This window comes from Carassius carassius, chromosome 12 (assembly GCF_963082965.1).
Source record: "Carassius carassius chromosome 12, fCarCar2.1, whole genome shotgun sequence".
Classification (NCBI taxonomy): Eukaryota; Metazoa; Chordata; class Actinopteri; order Cypriniformes; family Cyprinidae; genus Carassius; species Carassius carassius.
In genome coordinates, this window is record NC_081766.1 from 9,682,534 (window position 1) to 9,703,762 (window position 21,229).

At 41.7% G+C, this 21,229-nt stretch overlaps 1 protein-coding gene across 1 annotated transcript; it reads right to left on the bottom strand.

Moving 5' to 3' along the window:
- Positions 1 to 1,797: 1,797 nt before the first annotated feature.
- LOC132154707 (sal-like protein 3) lies at positions 1,798 to 9,184 on the bottom strand. The gene is made up of 4 exons (XM_059563360.1): positions 8,993 to 9,184; positions 4,008 to 7,564; positions 3,716 to 3,849; positions 1,798 to 2,248 (listed from the first exon to the last, which is right to left on the bottom strand). Exons 1-4 carry the CDS (start codon positions 9,066 to 9,068, stop codon positions 2,242 to 2,244), a joined length of 3,774 nt encoding a protein of 1,257 aa, XP_059419343.1. The 5' UTR covers positions 9,069 to 9,184; the 3' UTR covers positions 1,798 to 2,241.
- Between the last annotated feature and the right edge of the window lie 12,045 nt (positions 9,185 to 21,229).

Sequence of the window (21,229 nt, forward strand, 5' to 3'; positions counted from 1 at the left end):
TTGAACTTAACGGCCTTGCTGACGACCTTGTTCTGCTTTGCTTGGCTCGACCTCGTGGGCTGAGAAAATACTTCATCTGCCTCAGTTCTTCCCTCTAACTAGCTTTTGCCATTTTAATTAATGGTTTAACTTGACAGTCGTTTTGTGTTTACCATATGACTTATGACTGGTCAAAACAATGCTAAAGTAAACAAGCATGACAAAATGATTCATTTCAACTGTTTGAATGGAGCAAAAAAATACGCATAATGCCAGGACATTAATTGAATTAATGTAATTTAACTTCTATGTTATTTTGACAGCTGTAAAATTAAATATGGGTGTGTATACATTTTAATTAAATTTATTTTTTGTATAAGGAAGTCATTGGAAAGCCCCCCCAGCCCCACCATGATAATATATTTATATGTGTGAGTGCGTATTCTATTAACTATTTACTTATTATTTATTGAAGTGAAGTGACATTCAGCCATTTACCTATTGATTGATAAAATTTTTAGTTTCAAGTCAAGTCAAGAGGCATTTATTTGTCATTTGCATAGTTAACACTGGGGAAAACTGGGCATAGAAATGCTTGTGACGAGGCTCAGACATACAGTGACAATAACAAGACATAAGACATAGACGTACATGGAGAGCACTGATTCTTGAGTGACTACAGTGCCCATAGACAGAAAGACATGGACAGAGCATTATATGCCCATAAGTGGAAGTAACAGGTACAATAAAGGTAATCAGTGTTAAGAGTTATAGTGTTCATAAGAAGTCCTGAGGTAATATTATGATTACTGGGGTAGAACTTTGTCTAAAATGTCATAGAGCTACATGGAGGAAAATTAAAGTGGCAGTGCAGATGCAATAAATAAACTTAAGAGCAGCACAGATTCAGATGTATTCCTGAGTAGAGCAATGTCCAAAAGTCATTATAGAGCGTCACAGAGTAACATGAAGGAATATATATATATATATATATATATAAAGGGGCAGTGCAAGTACAATGAAAGTAAACATAAGAGCAGCTTGATTCCGTTTTTTTTTTTTTTTTGATGGAGGACAGCTGATTGTTAAGTAAAAGTTTGGGACCATTTTAAATAGTTTACATTTCAAAACGTGTTTTTATCCAGGCTCCCATAGTCCATTATTTTATGATTTACATCTTTATGTCTTCCAGTCTATCCACCTTTATCAAAGAGTATAGAAATATTATTGGGCTTCTATACTCTTTGCCTTTATCCTGACGTAAAAATGGGGAGACTTAGGTCTCGGCAGAGAAAAAGTGGGCGTTTATGACCTTGTGGGAGTTTTCAAACTGCTGGGTTTTTCTAAATCATGCAATCAAAATGATCCCCCTTACCTAACCCCACCCCTAAACCTACCATCACTATGACGTCAGCCAATCAGGTATCATGGTGTAAAAACACCCTGATCTGGTAACTCCCATTACTTTCCTGCACCGCCCACTGATCTATTTGTAAATTCTATGGGTCTGGCTTCCGGTCTCATTGCGTCCAGCCATTTTTAGCTGTACAAAACAGTTGGTTAAGAGCTAAGGTTCAACACCGCCACCTACTGGTGTGATTATGTCATTGTATGTATAATATATAAGAGAAAAGTATATTAATATAAAGAGACTAATAATTAGCTTTCCTTTTTTATCTTTGGTAGAGCTTCTTTCCTTGTTGCTGGGCGGGAAGATGGAATTGAAAATCTGCTTCTATCGAAAGGTTCAATGATGTTAAGGTATGTTGGAATACAACATAAGGTCCATTTGAACATCCTGGTGTTTGAAGTCCAGCCATGAAGTCCAGCTTTGTGAAGTTTACGAATAGTCTACCCTGTTAGTGAGCTTACACACGTGACCATCTCAGGTGCAGCATTTTGTAATTGTAATTCTGCAAACTATTTTCATGCAAATTTAGTACCCATACATACAGAATTGGAACATCACACCAATATACACATACTGCTACACATAAACACAGACTACACTCTGCTTCCTTCTGTCTTCCTTATGTGCCTCTGCATGGTTGTCATGGTGCAAGAGATTAGAGGCCAGTCCTCAGACAGATTGTCAACGCTTCCTCCAGTCTCTCCCTCACTGCGCTTGATGTGGCACACACAGAAGCAGTGCAGAGGAGTTTGATTGTGTTAGGGAGTGAACGGATTAGGGATGCCTGTATGTGAAGAAAACTGTGTTTCCCTCAGACCACCAAGGAAGAATAACATCACTGTAGATGAGATTCATACTCTAAAAAACAGCAAAGATTGAGCATGATTAAAATAACTCCATATTCTACTTTTTGTCATGAATACACCGGCTTTTATTTTCTTTTTTTATCTTTTAGCTGTACCATGAAACTACATATCACAGTCGGACTCATACACCCAATTCATTTCTATAGAAGATACATGTAAAAGTATCCAGACAAAGAACAAACATCACAGAAGAAATAAACATTTTTACCAAGAATTATAGAAAGGTTACCTTTTAAGCTAGATAGTGGTTCATCTTAGAATCAGTCAATTTATTTCTACCTTTTTCAATAGCTACACTGACGATATTAAAGTAACAAGAGCTTACACGGACATACAGGCTTGTTAAACAATCTTACCTGACTCTTTAGTCTAGATGATGTTAAGAGCCGTATATTGTCTAATACTGTACAGCTGGACAGAAAAAACATGGACACAATGGACATAGTTTGACAAGTCATATTTACAGTTCGGTGTTTTTGTGCTTCCCAGCTGACAAACTGTTAAGTAAAAGCCTGAAGATTTAGTACAAGTCAATAGTATTTCATGTGAATTTACATAATGCCAATTTGATGACGTGTGTAAAATATCAGCTTGTTAAAAGTACTGGTTCACAGTTGGTTTGCCCTAGGAAAACTATTTAAAATGTACTTCCTCTTGGCTCCAGCTGCACTGTCTGTACTAAGCGTTTTGAATAGGGCATTTTTTTTAAAAAACATATGAGCTTATTATGAAAACTGATAAGAGCTTGAATTTTTGACCAAAGGTTGATAACAATGATTTGTGCATGGCTGCCCTGGAAAAAGGTATCGACAAGATGTGTTTTATATTTCTTCATTTGAAATACATTCCCTCAAAATTTTACCATCCTTTATAGATTGTGATAAAAAAAAACTGCATATTGTGTTATATAAGAATAGAGAAATTGTTTACCAATACAATAACTCTTAATGAGAAAGTGATCAATTATGTCATCATTGGCTTAATACATTTTGGTCTGTTCCTCACCCAAAGCAATTGTTCAAATCCTTAGCTACCTTAAGATCTTCACTTTGGAAAAGTAAACAAATCCATCTTACCTAACACAGACAAAATAATTAACATTTATCTAAAAGAACATCACATAATATTCAAAGAAGTTATATAAGATATATTTAGACATCATTACATATATTAAAAAACACAATGCAGGTATTTTAATATAAAAGATCTGGGTTAAAGATCAGGGACATTTTCAAAACCAAGAAATAATGCTCTATGTGTTTACTCTGTGCACATGAGTGGGGTTGTGGTTTTTTTTCAGTCAATAGTCTTAGTCCAAAATAGCCTTCAGGTTCCATCCCATTTGTCAGCTATTAAATTCATCTTAACACTTTGTTTCTGATTTTTTTATAACAAGGTCTAATGGAGAGCTCACTGATGCTTGCTGATGCTTTCGGAGGGCTTGGTTCAAGAAACTCACTGATGTCCTGGTGGCAGGAAGGTTGCAAGGTGGTGAGTTTGTGACCGCTCATGATGCAACACTCTCTCTGGGCCCTTGGTCTTTGCAGGAGCTCGGGGTGCCTTGACGACTCCTCCATGGTGCTTCATGTGTCCCTAGAAGTTATAGTAAGAAATATTATTTAATTATCATGAAACTTTCAAATTGTACCAAGACAAGGATGAAAATCTCTTGAGTAACTATCATGCTGAACTGTATATTCACCCTGGATGACAATAATTGCTTAGCTTAATGAATTCAGAATGCCAATCACCTTAAGTCCACTGCGACTTGCATACTCCTTTCCACATTCAGAACAGTGGTATATTTTTTTTTCTGGCATTGGAGGTGGAAGACTGGGAGTCAGTGATATGCATACAGTTGATTCTGTTCTGTCCATTTCAGTTCCTGTTATATCTTTATCCACTTTATCCTTTGCAGTTGAACTACAGTGAGCTTCCGTTATGGTCTTCTGTACACGTGTGTCACAATCCTCAGTCTCATCCTCATTTGTCTTATTTACAGTGTCTGATACTGTATCTGCATTAATACTCAAATCTGGAGTTGTTCTTTGTCCATTCTTTGGTGTTTTATGTATTTTATCTTCCGACTTTTCTTCCTTAGGGAACTCTTGGGGGATTAATTTGGATGTTTGGAGAAGGCTTTGGTCAGGCTCCTCTAGGTGTACTATATGAGAAGATGCACTGTCAGATCTCAGCGCAAGGAGAGAAGGTGGTGTTGATTCTGGATGTGGTGGAGGAACTCTGGATGCATTATGTGCTTGTATACTAAGAAGATCCTCCAGATTTGATCTGGATTCAGAGAAAGGAATAGGTGAGTCACATATATTTTCACTATGTTCACAGTCATCTCTTAGTGGACTTGCTTTCTTCAGAGCAGAAGAGCATGATATCTTTTTATCTTCCAAGAAGGTAGTGTTGCTGGAAATTTCAAAAGATAGTTCATCAGTGGTAGAAGGACCAGTTGTTGCTGATGCTGACTGGGTGGAAGGAAAGAAAAGGGAGGCTGCAGATTCCACTGCAGAAGGTACACTGATTGAGAGCTCAGGGGGATCAGCTCTGAATATTGTAGGTGAATGAGGGGTTGGATTCAGGGATGGGTCAGAGGTTAGGTCTAAAGGTGGTACAAAATTTGAGCTAAGTGAAGCCGGTAGGCTAGAGGTTATGGGACATGCTGTAGGAGCAGTACTGACAGCAAGGGATTCAGTATGTCTAGAATCCGAAACTGTCTGTAGATCAGCATCCAGTAACTGAACATCTGTAGCACTAGGGCTGTTTTCTGAAGCAGAAAGCTCAATAGACTCAGAATGGGGCAAAATATCACATTCTGTTGAGGTATCTGGCATGTGCTCTGGTGGTAGCTGTCCTCCTAAGTGCATGCGGATATGATGTTGTAGTACAAGGGCATTGGTAAACTTCCGCTGGCATAAGGGGCAAGAATTCTGGGCACGACTGTTTGGAGGGCGGGCACGGTGGGTGGCAAGATGTGCTCGAAGGCTTCCTTTAGTTGAGAAGGAACGACCACATAGCTTGCAGGGGAAGGGACGCTCACCTAAATGTGTAGCCTGGTGCAAACGTAATGCTCTTGGGCAGCTTAGCACCCTCAGACACACACTACACTGATTAGGGGCAAGTGTCCCAGCAGAATTCATAAGTCCTAGGTAGGGTGACTCCTTGCTGAAGAGGGATGATGGTATTTGGATTGTAGATGATGGAAGTGAGGTGACCACATTAGTACTGAATGTGCTTGTGCTCATTAAACCACTGCTGCTATAGCTTAATGCTCCTGCTACACTATGGCCACTGGTAGAAGTCTCCCCAATGGATGAAACCCACTTTGACTGACCTTGTGGTTCTTTTTCCAACTTCTCCACCAGCCTCTGCAGCTTTGATGTGTCTGAGGTTGGGGTCGAGATGGATGGGGTAGGGGATGATGCTGTGAATGGGAACGCAATGTGTTGTTGTGGGGATGGCAGGAACGATCCAGCTGGAGTTGTTGGCCTGAGATACCCATGACCTGCATGGTGCTGATTGGAAGATGCTGGGAAGAAGATTTTGGGCAAATTGGCAAGCTGTGAGTAAGCAGAATGGGGGAGCAAAGTAGGTATTGGTGGGGTGTTCTCATCAAAGCGTTTCACTCCTTTATACACCCCAGCAATGGAGGAGGTGGATGAGGCAGGAGCTGAAAGAAGTGTGGAGGCCAGAGTGGATGGTGATGAGGATGTGATTGAGGAGGTAGTGGATGTAGAGGCTGCAGCAGCGGCAGCTGCAGCAGCACGATTGAGCTGAATGAGAGAGTGTGCAGTGGTAAGCAGGGCCAAATCAATACTAGGAGGAAGAGATGAGGTTGTAGCACATGTTGAGGCAGTAGTTCCCTCAGGACTGTCACCACACAGATCATCCTCTTGTTGTTTTTGATGCCTCTGAGTAGCAGTTGTATTGGTGGAGGTCTGTGTTTGTGCTGATCCTCCCACTGATCCTCCAGTTACAGATGCAAAAAGTGAACAGGGAAACAATGAAAAAGAGAGTTCAGGATTTTGCTCACGATGCCGCAAGAAGTGGACTTTCAGGTTCCCTCGTGTGGTGAATCGACTGAAACATACAGGACACTGGTAAGGACGCTCCCCTGTGTGTGAACGCAAGTGTATTTGGAGGGATGAATCACTGCTGAAGAGTTTCCGACAAAATCGGCATGCATGCTGCATACGCCCGGACGATAAGACAGCTGTACCTCCTTGAGCAGAGAGTTTTGGATCCTGTGAGGGGGCTGAAGGGACAGCAGCTGGTGGCATTGATTGGTTTGGGAAGGTCACACCACTGTGTCCACTAGCTCCTATGGTGAATGGTTTTTGAGATGGAGGGCCAAGAGAAAGTGTGAGTGGATAGTTTGAGGCAGCAGGTGTAGACATTGATGAAGATGTGGAAGCACTTGTATGACTGGTGAAGCTTGCTGGAGTAACTACCCCACTTTCATACTGTGCTTTATGGGGACGTAAGACATTTGAGAGAGGGTGGACATGTTTGGAGGACTTAGAGGTTGTCTGAGGGGGTAGCAGGGATGAGAAACAGGCTAAAAGAGGAGCCACAGAGGAAGGGGGAGGTGATGACTTTGGTCTGGAGGATCTGGGGTTGTTACCAGAACCTTTTAAACAGAGCTGTGGCAGAGATGGTAGTATAAATGCTTTTGAATCCACTTCACAAGATTCTCCTCCCAATCTCAGTACTTGCCTACAGATTTCTTCAGTCATCTGCATCTGATGAATTTGCCTCTGCTGCAGCACACGTAGCTCCTCCAAGATGAAAGCAATACTGACAGGTGCACATGCTGGGGCTGAAGGGACCGTGCTTGGGCTGGAAGAGGGTGTAATTGGACTTGGGGGACCCTGGGGTACAGAATTGGGACTTCCAGGATGTGGAGGCACATAGAGAGAAGCAGCAGCAGAGGAGGTTGAAGAGGAGGTTGTGGTTGCTGACACGCCTAACTCTGGAGAAGCCATGGGTAAATGAGTGTGGTTGTGGGTACAGAGGATAGATGGTGCAATGGTAGTCATACACTGATTAGCAGAACGTGATGGGATATCAGAAATTTGGAAAAGGTGAGACTCTGTGACGTTTGAAGCAAATTGTATCGGCTGGCTGGGGATGTGATAGACACAATGGCTGGCTCGAGTCGGAGAAGGTTTTGTGAGCCTCTCCACTGGTGGGCTTGGGTTTAAGGAAGATTGGCCACCTTGAGTTGTTAAGTATGAGAAAGAGCAGGAAGAGTTCTTTGCAAGAGTAGAGGTGAGGGACTTCACTGCCAACTGCTCCTCTAAGAAATGTGAGAGAAAATATTTATATTTATACTATAGTGCAAGAATAAAAAACGGTACTTGTTCAGAAAATTCTTTGATTATTAAACAGATATTGTTGCATAGGTACATCCGCTATTTTAATACCGATTCGACTGATAAAGGTAGCCACTACAATACATATATGAGAATAATTGTCAGTAGTACTGTTACTGTACTATTAAAAGTCATTCTAAATGTATTAATTAATACAAATTAATGTATTACATTGAGTAATTTAAATTAGTTGCAACTGTATAGATTATATTACACAATTAGTTTAGCAATTTAATTAATTTTGTTTGCTGTCTGCCACATTATTGTTTTCATTGGACTAGCAAACTGATAAACCCAAAGGCCTTTAGCCTTACAAACCAAATTTGAACCTTTATTACTTTTATTTTTCTTTAGGTTGTTATCTTTATTGCTTTCCATTTTCTTTTACTCACTGCTTACACAAGTTTCACCAAAGAAACATAGCATCTGACCTGGTTAGAAACACTGTATTTGTATAAAAGGCCAACCTAAGTGTAGTATTGCTCTACTAGCCAAGGCTCCCATCAATGGCACATACTGTGCCACTTGAACTCCCATTATTATCAATATATGTTTCTATTATCATATCTCATAAAGTATGAAGAACATAATGTGTACTGTTAATTTCCACCTCATTTTTAGCCAGCCTTGTACATTGCTGTTTCTTCTTCTGTTTCTCTCTCTCTCTCTATCCCCTCACTCCCTATGTTCTGCCATATCCAAAAAACTAATGTGATTTACAGAAGACATAATAGCATGAATACAAACACCCATTTACTATGAAAATATGCATAAAGTGTTGCCTGTACTTCAAGAACTCTAGAATTTAAGTCACAGATCAACACATTCTTAAGCACATACTTCCTGGCAGTTAATGCCTGACTGCACGACCACAAAGCCTTACGGAGACAATGAAGTCTCATGGCATTCCCGTTAAAGCACTCAAGTGTCTCCTTCTTTTTCAAAGTATTCCACCTTTTTCCACAACAATTTCTAATCCCCTTTTCAAAATCCAGTTTAGTATATTACAACGCTCTGTTCCCTTTATGTACACTTCGCTATTTGTTCTTCTTTTTTTAAATCATTCTCAAAAGCCATACATTTAATATCATGGGCGGTCTAAATTCCAAGCTTAGGCCTGAAGATGAAAAGTACTAATTGGACATTCAACGGAAGCTGTTGGGATGTAACTATGTCCAAATATTACAGAAATTCCTTTTATTTTTTACCTTCTTTTAGTTTTCTTTTCTTAAAATGAGATCAGATATTTTAAACATTTGAATCTGCTGATGTCACTGCAAATGATCTCAAATGACATGGCTCATTGACAGAAACAATGGAGCTATCTTACTGAACAGTAAACCATTTCTCACCATGTTGAAGTAGCCACGAAGTGTTGAGGATGGGGCTGAAAAAGTGCTGAGGTCTTTTCTGTTTCCGGCGTGACATGATGCAGGGGAAAGTCAATGGCTAATTGGCCCATGGGTTGAAACCGATTGAAAATCTTTCTCTTTGAGCTAAATTACAGTAAATCTCACTGCATCAGTTCGGACAAACAAATATAAATCCATATCAGTTCGGACAAACAAATATAAATCCATGTTTCATTTATATAGAAAGCCACAAGGCCAAATGCTAAGGGCATACATGAGCAAGCAATGTCTCAAAAGTGTCTATTCAATGTCTAACTAAAATCCAAAGACAACTCTCCACCTCCTTTTCCCAGTTTCTCTCTCAAACACAGTCTCGGCTTGTTCTCTCTGCATTTGCATTCAAATAACGCACAACACCACCTACTCATGCATATACCCCTCCTTCCCCCTATACCCCCAAGTTTTAAGGCGTTCCCCTGAACATTTTTTTAAGTCTCAGTACTAAGTTTTTAATAATTGGAAACCAGGTAAGAGCATGAAGGGCTGTGATAAATTATACAGTGCAATTTGGTAACACGGATAGACATTTCATATATTTTTTATATATTTCTTATAGCTTACTGCAAATACTCTTTCAGGGGACCACATGTATTCATAGTTATATTGTATAATATTTGTTTAAAAATGTCATATTCTCCTAAATCTGACTTTAAATTTAAGCTCCTTAAAGTCATTCATTCAACAGGCCTACATTAACTTTCATTAGAACTTAAATAAGGCCTGAGATTATCTGATGTCAGTGGCATCACTACAAAAATAAAATTTAGGTCCGATAATAGAATTTGAAACAATCTACATTTTGACTGTCTGTAATATAGGTGTGACCCTGTTTTCAGAGATTTCAGTAGCTTAATCCGAACAATAATGGTATTTATTTTAACAAACCATAATACATCCTTGTCCTTAACAGAACTATAGCCTATATTTCATGTACATATGTTTTTCTTTTCTTTTTTATTTATTTATTTATTTATTTTTGTAATCATTTGCCTTTCACGGTTTTTGGTTATGCACACAATCCTTTGATATGGCACATACAGTAATTATACCATTTGTATCAAAACGTAAGATGAACAGGGAACAAAATTTTTTTATTAACATGATATTCATGATAAAATACATTAAAGTTTTCAGCTAGCAGTTCAATAAACGCAATTAAACGCTTCGTAAAATTATTGTACAAATGTCATAATTACGTCAGCCAAATGCACGAGGGAACTACACCTCTACTGTACGAGCGACCTGTTGCATCCACCGGCGCGCGCTCTATGATCATAACCGATTATGATTCATATTTCTTATGACTATATGAAATACTTTGACGTAACTGATATTTTAAGTCTACGGCTTGTAAATGATATAAACACTTACCAGCAGCCGATAATCTTTCAGGAGTGTTTTCAAAATGAGTATATTGTACGTCGTACAGCGTCTGGTCGTAATATCATCGTTGCTGTTCCGGCATTTTGCCACCGTGATGCGCAGTCTGCTCTGACAGCAGGCAGTTCGACATCTAAATTATTTATATGCTGTACTGTCTTAAGTACACACTATATTCTGTTGTAGTCGTGACTGTTCTCACTCATTGTTCAGTGTTTGGTTTGACTGCACATTGCGATTTCGTGATATTTCGATTCTTGTCATTCCCATAGTCCTTCCCTCCCTCGCGGCTCTGCTTCCTTTGTATTAGGTAAAAATGGCCCTCTCCCCGGCCTGAGCCTTCGTTGAGCACACTTATGCTGCAGCATCGACGGATGTCTGTCTGTGAGTCTATCTGTCCTATCCGGACACCGTCTCTGCAGAGTAATTAACGAGCCGTTACGAGACACGGTTGTTTTAACATCCCAAATAGAGTGGCTTTTGCGTTTGCTTTCGGTTTGAGACATTAAGGTTCGTTTTCTTTTTAGATGACGTAGCCTTATTAGACATTTTTATTTTTTTAGAAAATCACTAGAAAAAATGCTATTTCTATGAGGATGTTGTAAATATTTAATTGCTATAGTTACTGTAAGTGTATATAATTTTTTGTATTATATTGTAAAACTAAATCATACAAAAAAAGTTTAATAAACACCGCTTTTGCCAACATTGTATTACTGCAATAACCTGCTTAATTATGTTTCTTCTTCCTCCTTCATCAAATAAAAAAATAATTCTGCTGAACCTACTTGTTGAGAAGTTGTTTTTATTTAACTACAATGTTGTCCTAAGTACATATGAAATACAAGGCATTTTGTCACAAGATAAACTGTATGTAATGGATGTTTGTTTCAACCAGTTTGGATAGAACAAAACTGAACAAATGATTCAGTAATCTTTTCAGAGATTAAATCCATATTTTTTTGTAGTAATATTTTACGTGGTAAAAAAAAAAGGAATAAAACTGAATGAAAATCCAGAAGTCTGTGGTAACACATAGGAAATAAAGTGAAAGTGACATGACATACAGCCAAGTATGGTGACCCATCCATCTCTGCTTTTAACCCCATCCAAAGTGCACACACACAGCAGTGAACACACACACACACACCATGAACACACACCCGGAGCAGTGGGCAGCCATTTATGCTGCAGTGCCTGGGGAGCAGTTGGGGTGCTCAAGGGCACCTAAGTCATGGTATTGACAGTGGAGAGAGCACTGTACATGCACTCCCCCCACCTACAATTCCTGCCGACCCGAGACTCGAACTCACAACCCTTCAATTGCGAGTCCGACTCTCTAACCATTAGGCCACAACTTTCCCCGATGTGTCTTAAAGACACATCTTTAATACAATGTATTATATTTTCATTAAAAATAGTATAGGTATATTTATTGGTATAAACATTGTGTACATTTATTTTAAATTTAATTACATTTAAAATCCAAATACAAAATTTAACATTCTGCTTTAATTTCTTAGTTGTGTGTAAAACGTGTGTAATTAACAAAACTATATATTGAATGATATATCAGTGTTACAATGTTTAAAAAAAAATACCACTTTTCTCTGTCAAAGCTTAGATGACTGGGTGAAAATAGCACATCCAAGTCCAATGTCCATGCACGTTAATGCTTTTGAATGGAAAATGTCAGTTTAACTCTTTTGGGCTAATGTGCCGCACTGTTTCTGATCCCTTTGTTTTTCCATAGGTCTGGTGCTCGATCTCTGACAGCTCTGACATGATCCCATAGTCTGATATATGATGAAAATCATTCCTCCACTTGTAAATGTAGGCTTCGTCCACTATAAAGACAATTTATACAGTTAGCTTATGAAGTTTTTTAGAAATATGTTTAGCTCCAAAAAAAAAATTAGCTCCTATGGATATTTTGCTAATTATTTAAGAAATTTACAATGTTACAACATGGAATGGTCAAATCAGTGATAAAATGGTAAAAAATAATCTGGGTTAATGGAGTCTGCAGAGAGCATATTATACTACTTACAGAAAGGACGATCTTCCAAGAACCTTCTACACTCATCCTTGTCATCCATCTCCTCTAGTGCTTCACCCACAGCTACTGGAAGCACTGTGTTTAATCTGGCCATCATCTCCACCTTCTCCATCAACTCTCTGATCTGTTTCCCATCATCCTGCTGCACGTTGTTAAGAACATGATATCTGTTTCCACATTTATCGATCAGCCACTGCAGAGCCTGTCCTTCACTCTCGATGTGCTCTTCAATAGTGGGGGTCCCCATCCAGTGTTACGGATCACTCGGAGACAGAGGAGTAACAGATGAAAGATGGTATTTATTGAATTGACACAAGCAGAGGAGCGGGAAGTGAGGAGTGGATGGGTTTTGGGATCCGTGCCGGGAAGGTAGTGACCACACACACGCACCGTAGGGGTTTGGAGGATCTTGGAGGCAATCCTTGGAGAGAAGATGGAAGAAGAGTCTTCGGAGGCTATCCTTGGAGAGAAGGTAAAGAGGAGTTAGTCCAAATAGTTAGCGCACAGGAATGATCTTGTCGCGAACGTGACCGGACAATGACTGGGTGCGTGTGTGTGGTTTTTATGGTGCTGTGGTGGATGACAGGTGTTGAGGATCAGGTGGTGATGATTAGAATTCAGGTGAGGGTGTGCGCCGTGATTGTGTGGAGGTGGAACCTGGCTTGTTTGTGACAGTACCTCCCTCCCCAGGGCCCGCTCCTGAGGGCCGGGGACCCCGACGTCGTGGTGGGCGTCCTCTTCCCCTGGGAGCTGGTCGGTTGGGGTGTCTGGAGTGGAAGGTTTCCAGTAAGGCGGGATCCAAGATGTCGTTGCGTGGGACCCAGGAGTGTTCCTCTGGACCATATCCTTCCCAGTCCACTAAGTACTCCAGCTGCCCACCACGCCGCCGGGAGTCCAGGATGTCCTTGACCGAGTAGGCTGCGCCGTCATCTAGGAGGAGAGGAGGGGGGGCTTCCGTCTCGCCAGGTTCTGTGGAGGGAAGAACAGAAGGATGGTGAGGTTTCAACAGTACCCGGGAGATGAACTGGGGGCCCCGATCAAACACTATGTCCTCTGGAATGCCGAAGTACCTGAATACATGGTTAAACATCAGTTCTGCCCTTTTTAAATGGCAGTGGGGAGACCCTTCAGAGGAAGAAGATGACAAGCTTTAGAAAATCTATCCACAATAATCAGAATACATGGGTTGTTGTCAGAGGGTGGAAGGTCTGTCATGAAATCCACTCCTAGGTGTGACCACGGGCGATTGGGAACGGGCAGAGGATGGAGTTTGCCAGATGGTAGATGGCGAGGACTCTTGGACATGGCGCAGCTGTTACATCCACTCACGTACCTTCTGACATCCGAGGCCATGTTGGGCCACCAGAAGCGTTCCCGTAGCAACGAGAGGGTTTCATTGACCCCCGGGTGACCAGTGCCAAGTGATGTATGGGTGGAGTGGATGAGTGGAGTGCGACGTGTCCTAGGGATGTACTGGTGTCCTGGTGGGCAACCCGGCCGAGTGTTGTTAGGAGCTTCGGCTGGAGGTAGGGTCTCTGCAGACCAGGTGATAGGAGCGACTATGACCTTATCCGGGAGGATGGGTTCGGGGTTCTCAGATCTCTCTTCGGGTGAGTAACATCTGGACAGAACATCTGCCTTAACATTCTTTGCCCCTGGGCGGTAGGTGATGGAGAACTGGAAGCGGGTGAAGAATAGCGCCCAGCGGGCCTGTCTGGGGTTGAGTCTTTTGGCTGCTCTGAGGTATTCCAAATTTTTATGGTCAGTGAGAACTTGAAAAGGGTGTTTGGCTCCCTCCAGCCAATGTCTCCACTCCTCCAGGGCAAGTTTGATGGCAAATAGCTCCCTGTTACCAATGTCGTAGTTTACCTCCTCCGTGTTGAGCTTCCTGGAGAAGAAGGCACATGGATGGAGGCGGCTGGGCGTCCCCTGCTGCTGAGACAGGACTGCACCCACTCCGGTGGTAGAGGCGTCCACCTCCACGACGAATGGCAGATCGGGGTTTGGATGTACGAGGAGTGGGGCGGTCGTAAAGGCCAGCTTCAAGGCCTGGAAGGCTTCGGTGGCGGCAGGAGTCCATGACAGGGACTTGGGCTTCTGACGAAGGAGGTTGGTAAGAGGGCTGATGATAGTACTAAAATTCTGAATGAATCGTCTATAAAAGTTAGCGAAGCCAAGGAATCGCTGCAGTTCCTTTATGGTGGTAGGAATGGGCCAATCCCGGACGGCGCTTACCTTCCCCTCGTCCATCCGGATGCCACTGCGGTCGATGAAATAACCAAGGAACTGCACTGAGGGTTGGTGGAATGAACACTTCTCTGCTTTTAGGTAGAGCTGGAAATCCCTCAGGCGTTGCAAGACCTCCGCAACATGTCGTTGATGTTCAGCCTGGCTCCGGGAGTATATCAAGATGTCATCGATGTAGACTAGGACGAACTGATGGAGGAACTCCCGGAGCACCTCATGCATGAAGTCCTGGAATACGGAGGGGGGCGTTTACTAGCCCATACGGCATCACACAGTACTTGTAGTGACCAGTAGGGGTGATGAAGGCGGTCTTCCATTCGTCCCCCTCGCGTATCCAGATGAGGTTATACGCGCTGCGGAGGTCGAACTTGGAGAACACAGTGGCACCACGGAGATGTTCTAGGGCCGCTGGGACGAGGGGAAGAGGATAGCGAAACTTCTGTGTTATCTTGTTAAGGGCTCGATAATCAATACAAGGCCGTAAACCTCCATCCTTCTTGGCCACGAAGAAGAAACTCGAAGCAGCAGGGGAGGTAGATGGGCGGATGTATCCTTGAGCCAGCGCCTCCCTGATGTACTCCTCCATGGCCTTCTCCTCGGGAACGGATAGGGGATAGATCCGTCCCCTAGGCACTGGTTCACCCGGCAGCAGATCTATAGCACAGTCCCACGGCCGGTGTGGAGGCAGCTTGGAGGCCCGCTTCGGACAGAAAACATCACTGAAGGGGGCGTAGCACTGAGGTATGGAGATGGACTGGTTCTCGACTGGGCTTTCAATCGAGGTGGAGTAGACTGGTAGTGGTTCGGGGGGACGTTCCACTGGAACAGGACAGCCGGAGATGCATGATTGAAAGCAGGCTTCGCCCCACTTCAGGATTTCTCCTGTCCTCCAGGAGATTACTGGGTTGTGCTGCTCCAACCATGGGCGCCCTAAGATGACGTCAGCGGTGGAATCCTCCAGAACCAGCAGATGGATGTCCTCATGGTGTAGTCCGGTTTGGAAGGAGATGGGGCCTACGCAGTGGCGTACATACTTTTTGCTCAACGGCCTGCCGGTGATTGTGTGGATCTGGTAAGCGGCCGGCGTGGCCGCGGTTGGGAGCCTGAGCTGACGGCAGAGGGTGCCGGAGATGAAGTTGCCGGCTGACCCAGAATCGAGGAGGGCGGAAACTGGAAGAGACACATCAGCCGCAGTAAGTGTCACAACAGTGGTGAGTGGTTTCATTTGGTATCGTGAAAGAAGGATGGCACTCACCATGGGACGAGGAGGACGAACGGGGCACCCAGCTATGGTATGCCCCGAAGCTGCACAATATAGACAGAGATTCTGGGCCAGCCGTCTTTGACGCTCCGCCATAGAGAGGCGGTAGGAGTCCACCAACATGGGCTCGCTGGCTGGTTCTGGGGAGCTGACGTTCTCTGGTCGGCAGAGCGGAGAGGAGGAATGCGCCTGGCCCTGGTGCTCTTCTAAGCACGACTGCATACGAGTGGCGAAGCGGATGGACAGCTGGATGAATCGCTCGAGGCCGATGGTATCCTCGTATGCAGCGAGATGCAACTGCACTCTGGGCTCCAGTCCTTGGCGATAGGTAGTGAGAAGGGCCTGTTCGTTCCACCCACTAGAGGCCGCCAGAGTTCTGAACTGCAAGGCATAATCATTGACAGACATATTCCCTTGTTTTAAGTTGTATAGTCTCTCACCTATCGAGGAGTCCCAGGCTGGTTTGCCGAAAACTTCCTGGAAATGTTCGATGAAGCTAGAATAGGACTGGGTTACAGGGTTATTCTGAGTCCAGAGAGAATCTGCCCACTGTAATGCCTTGCCTTGCAACTGGGAGATAATGAAAGCTACCTTTGATCGGTCCGTTGGATATGAGAGCGGTTGCATCTCCAGGACCAGTGAACACTGAAGCAGGAAACTGCTGCATTCCTCCGCCGAACCAGAGTAGGGGGCTGGCTGTGCCATGGGACTGGCGTGCATGGCAGGTGAAGGAGGGATGACGGGGTTAGCGGAAGTGCTCGCTGGTGGTGGTGATGCAGGTGCCGACATGAGTTTCCGACGGAGTGCATCCACTAATTCCTGGAAGGGGTCCCTAAGGCTCATGCTTGTGTCTCTCGGTGCTGGTCCGGTCATCTGTTACGGATCACTCGGAGACAGAGGAGTAACAGATGAAAGATGGTATTTATTGAATTGACACAAGCAGAGGAGCGGGAAGTGAGGAGTGGATGGGTGTTGGGATTTGTGCCGGGAAGGTAGTGACCACACACACGCACCGTAGGGGTTTGGAGGATCTTGGAGGCAATCCTTGGAGAGAAGATGGAAGAAGAGTCTTCGGAGGTTATCCTTGGAGAGAAGGTAAAGAGGAGTTGATGATGAGTTGAATGATCTTGTCGCGAACGTGACCGGACAATGACTGGGTGCGTGTGTGTGGTTTTTATGGTGCTGTGGTGGATGACAGGTGATGAGGATCAGGTGGTGATGATTAGAATTCAGGTGAGGGTGTGCGCCGTGATTGTGTGGAGGTGGAACCTGGCGTGTTAGTGACATCCAGTCTCCCCTGGTGAACACCACTATACTGTACTTCCAGACATTTTGACCCAGGAGCTCCATGTGCTCCTTGACAGACCTCCTATGTGCTTCAGTGAAGGCGACACCAGGCTGAAGAACCAGCAAAGCTGCATGAGGTCCTGGTGGACACATAGTAACACTTGACATGATCTCCTGCTTGACTGACTCTGGTGTTTCCTGTACAGATGCGTATGGCCACCATCCAGGTGTGTCAATTAAAATGACTTTTCTGTTGTCAATTTCTCTCACACTCATTTCACACTCTTTTGTCCTGCTCTTCTCTTGAGTCATTTTCATGTTGTGGATGGTGTTCATCACTGAGGTCTTCCCAACAGCATTGCTACCCATCAAGACAATCCTTAACTCTGGAAAATTACAGCTTTTTTCTGCCCAAAAAATGAGAGAGTTCATAAACAATGCTTAACTTTCAATTTGGATTATACTGACTACATAATTCCATCTCATCTATTAACTGTTTTTGTGAAAAAAAGCACTTTACCTGTTAGACTTTGTTTTAAATTTAGCATCTTTGTTTTGACTTGGATCACTCTCTCTTCTGCTCGTTCCTTCACAGTCCTTCTCTTTTCCTCAGTATCTTCCAACAGTTTGCTGTCAATTTTAAAGCACTGTCCTTCATGCTCAGCTACCAAGTTCTCTATCTCATGAAACAGTTTTTCCACATTTATCTCTTTACTGTCAGTGTAACTGAAGACATGAACTCTGTTCCCACACTTTTTTTATCAATGTTTTAATCTCTGTCCCTGCTCTCTCAATTAGCTGCTTGCTATTTGCATGTCTTTGTGTTTTGCTGAGATACATGAGCAGAAGGATGGTGTCTTTTCCACCATCCTGGTGTCATTACCAGTGAAACAGTCTTGTTCTGAACCTCCCTGTTTCATCTCACTCTTGACTATCTCGTTGCCCACTTCCCAGCCTTTATGTCCAAGGATGGTATTTGCAGCACTGCATTTGTATTCTAATTTACTCCCTATTACAATGACGTTTATCTCTGTAAAAGCTGGACAGTCTGCAAGAGAAAATATAGAGACACATGCAATTTTCATCTTCACTTAATTTACTGTAGTACACTGTCTGTCAACCGGTTACTTTTTGTAATGTAGGCTATTTATTCAAAAATGTCCAGAAAGACATCATTAAATCATGCAGCTCTGTGGTAGTTTGCAGTGGAATCTGTTCACATTGTTGCTGTGGTTGTTTTCATCAGTGTTACTGTTCAAAATGCAGTTTATAAAATAGGTTGTTCTAAACAAACAACGTTTCTGTTGGTCACATTCTTTTGGTGGTGTAAGCACCTTGGGTGCGTCTGATGACATTCATTCATCCTCTTGATAAACCTTTACCACATTAACACACTGTAATTAAATAATATTTATTCTTTTCACAAGTTTTAACCAAAAGGAACCTACCTGGAACTTATAAATAATAATCTAACTTCAGAGATGTTCATATCCAGACTTAAATAGAATAAATATTGTATATAATAATAATAATAATAATAATATATAAAAATATAATAATAATAATTAATAATATATATTAATACATATTATATAAGAAAATACATAGTCTCTTTCAATATTATTTACACATTACCCAGACTGAAGTTAATGGTTTTGAAGTTATTTAAATATTGAGTCTTTACCATTTTTGTTGCACTAGTTCAACCTTGGTTGCAATGAAGCTTATGTTTTCATGAAATTCTATCAATTGTCACACCATTCACAGTGGGGGCAAAAAGGGTTCAAATGGTTTATGTCAGACATTAAATGTTTAACATTTAAGAGAAGATACTCACTGTGTTTACAATCCGAGCTCTCTTCTGTCTCCATGTTAAGTTGCAAAATATACGTTTGAATTCTCAAAACGATCTCCTTCTTTTCAGTGTTTTCTTCCCTTTAATTTGTTTTTTCTCCCACTTTTTCTATTTTAGCACTGATCTCTTGCTTCAAATATTTTCTGTCTGTTCAAATGTCAAATGCACGTTCTTACGTGTTCTCATGATTCTCTGAACTGGTTAACTTGATGTTCTGGTTTTGTAATCTCATCAAAAAAAAAAAAAAATCTGAAGTGCAAACTCCACCCCATCATTACTGAAATAGTTAAGACAAAGAATGGAGTTACAAACTCACCATCTATTTTTTTAAATGTTGCTATACATGAAATTAAACTTGTTTTAACTGTAAAATAAATAACCCTAGAAGTAATTTAAACATGCACTCCACTTGCACTGATATCTGAGGGCTCCATTATACCTGACATATGTGCATGTATAAACACACTCGCTCATGGTATTATTTTATAGATCTCCTGTTTGATTGACTCCTTGTTCTTTACATACGTGTATGGCCACCATCCAGGTGTGTCAATTAAAATTACTTTTCTCTTGTAAACCTCTCCATCTCTCTTCATACACTTTTTATTTTTGCTGGCCTTGTTTGATTTTCAGGATGCTGTTCACCACCAACAATTGTGGCACCTATCAAGACAATCCTGAATTCTGGAAAATCACAAATTTCTCTGCCAGGAAAAAGAGCTTAATCTCACTCTTGATTATCTCTTCTTTCGCTTTACAGTTCTGACCAAATTCTGGCCAAAAAATTCATTAGCTTTTGTACATTTATCATAACATCCATTATCTAAAGACACGTTAGTTGTTGTTTTGAAATTTTATTTTGATAGAAACTTAATGGTTTTACTTTTACTGTAACCACAATGAGATCTCTCACATTTGTATTAAGTAAAAAGTTTTAGCATTTCTATATTGATTTGTTCTTCTTGGTAATAAATCTATGCACAATCCTAGTGATGATCCTACTTTTTCCCATCTTTCAAATATCCTTCATGTACACATATAGTGACTTTGTATATCATATCAGACCCCCCCCCCCAAATAAATAAATAAACAATTGCTGAGTTGGAAAAAGGATCCACCCCTTTGTGTCAATATTTTGTTGAACCATCATCTTGCTTTAATTACAGACTTTAGTCTGTTGGGATATGTCTCTACTAACTTTGCACATCAAGACATCTAGCCTTTCTTGAGGACTGGAATTTTTTCTTGCAACACTCCCATACAAACCATATTTGTGGAGAATTTGTGATAGTGATATCACATGTACACAATGACCACTCTTTGTCTAAAAATCCTGCAACTGCTTCAGAGTTACTTTAGGCCTCTTGGTAGCTCTTCTCTTAGTAGCTCTTCTGACCAGTTTCCTCCTGGCTCTTTCATACAGTTTGGAAGGGTCTGTGTCATACCAAATACCTTTCACTTCTTAATTATAATATACTTCACTGTGCTTCAAGGCATTGATAAAGCCTTTTAATTTTTCGGGGTTTCCATCTCTTGACTTGCGCTTGTCCACAACTTTATCCCGGACATCTTTTTACAGTGCCTTGCCACCTATAGTTGATTGTTTGCTTCAGTTGCACTACCAAGGACTGAAATGCTCCAGGAAAGCTCTTTTCATACTGAGAAAATGACCACAGTTGAAAATGGAGATGTCTATTTGATGTTTGCATTTATATCTGCAAGAAATATTTTTTAGAGTGTTTGCTCATCTGCACTATGTCTATAGAACTTTTCCTATCAGATGTCAAATAGACATTTAAAAAAATGTATTTAAGATGTTTATGACTGACATCTTAAATACATCTATCAAATGTCTGTATACAGCAGATGCTTTCCAGATGAAGCAATCTTTAAAAGACATCTTGCAGACGTATGTGTGCTATTTGGGCAGTCTTTGGGTGTCTCTGTACTTGATGAACTGGTTTATCAGCTTCCTAACAAAAGGTACATATAGTGCCACCCTGTGATTGCTTTGTAAGGGTTTTAGATAGTGAAGCTTGAGTCACAAGCATTTTTTTCACCTTTGTTTTTTTCTAATTGAACTGTCTA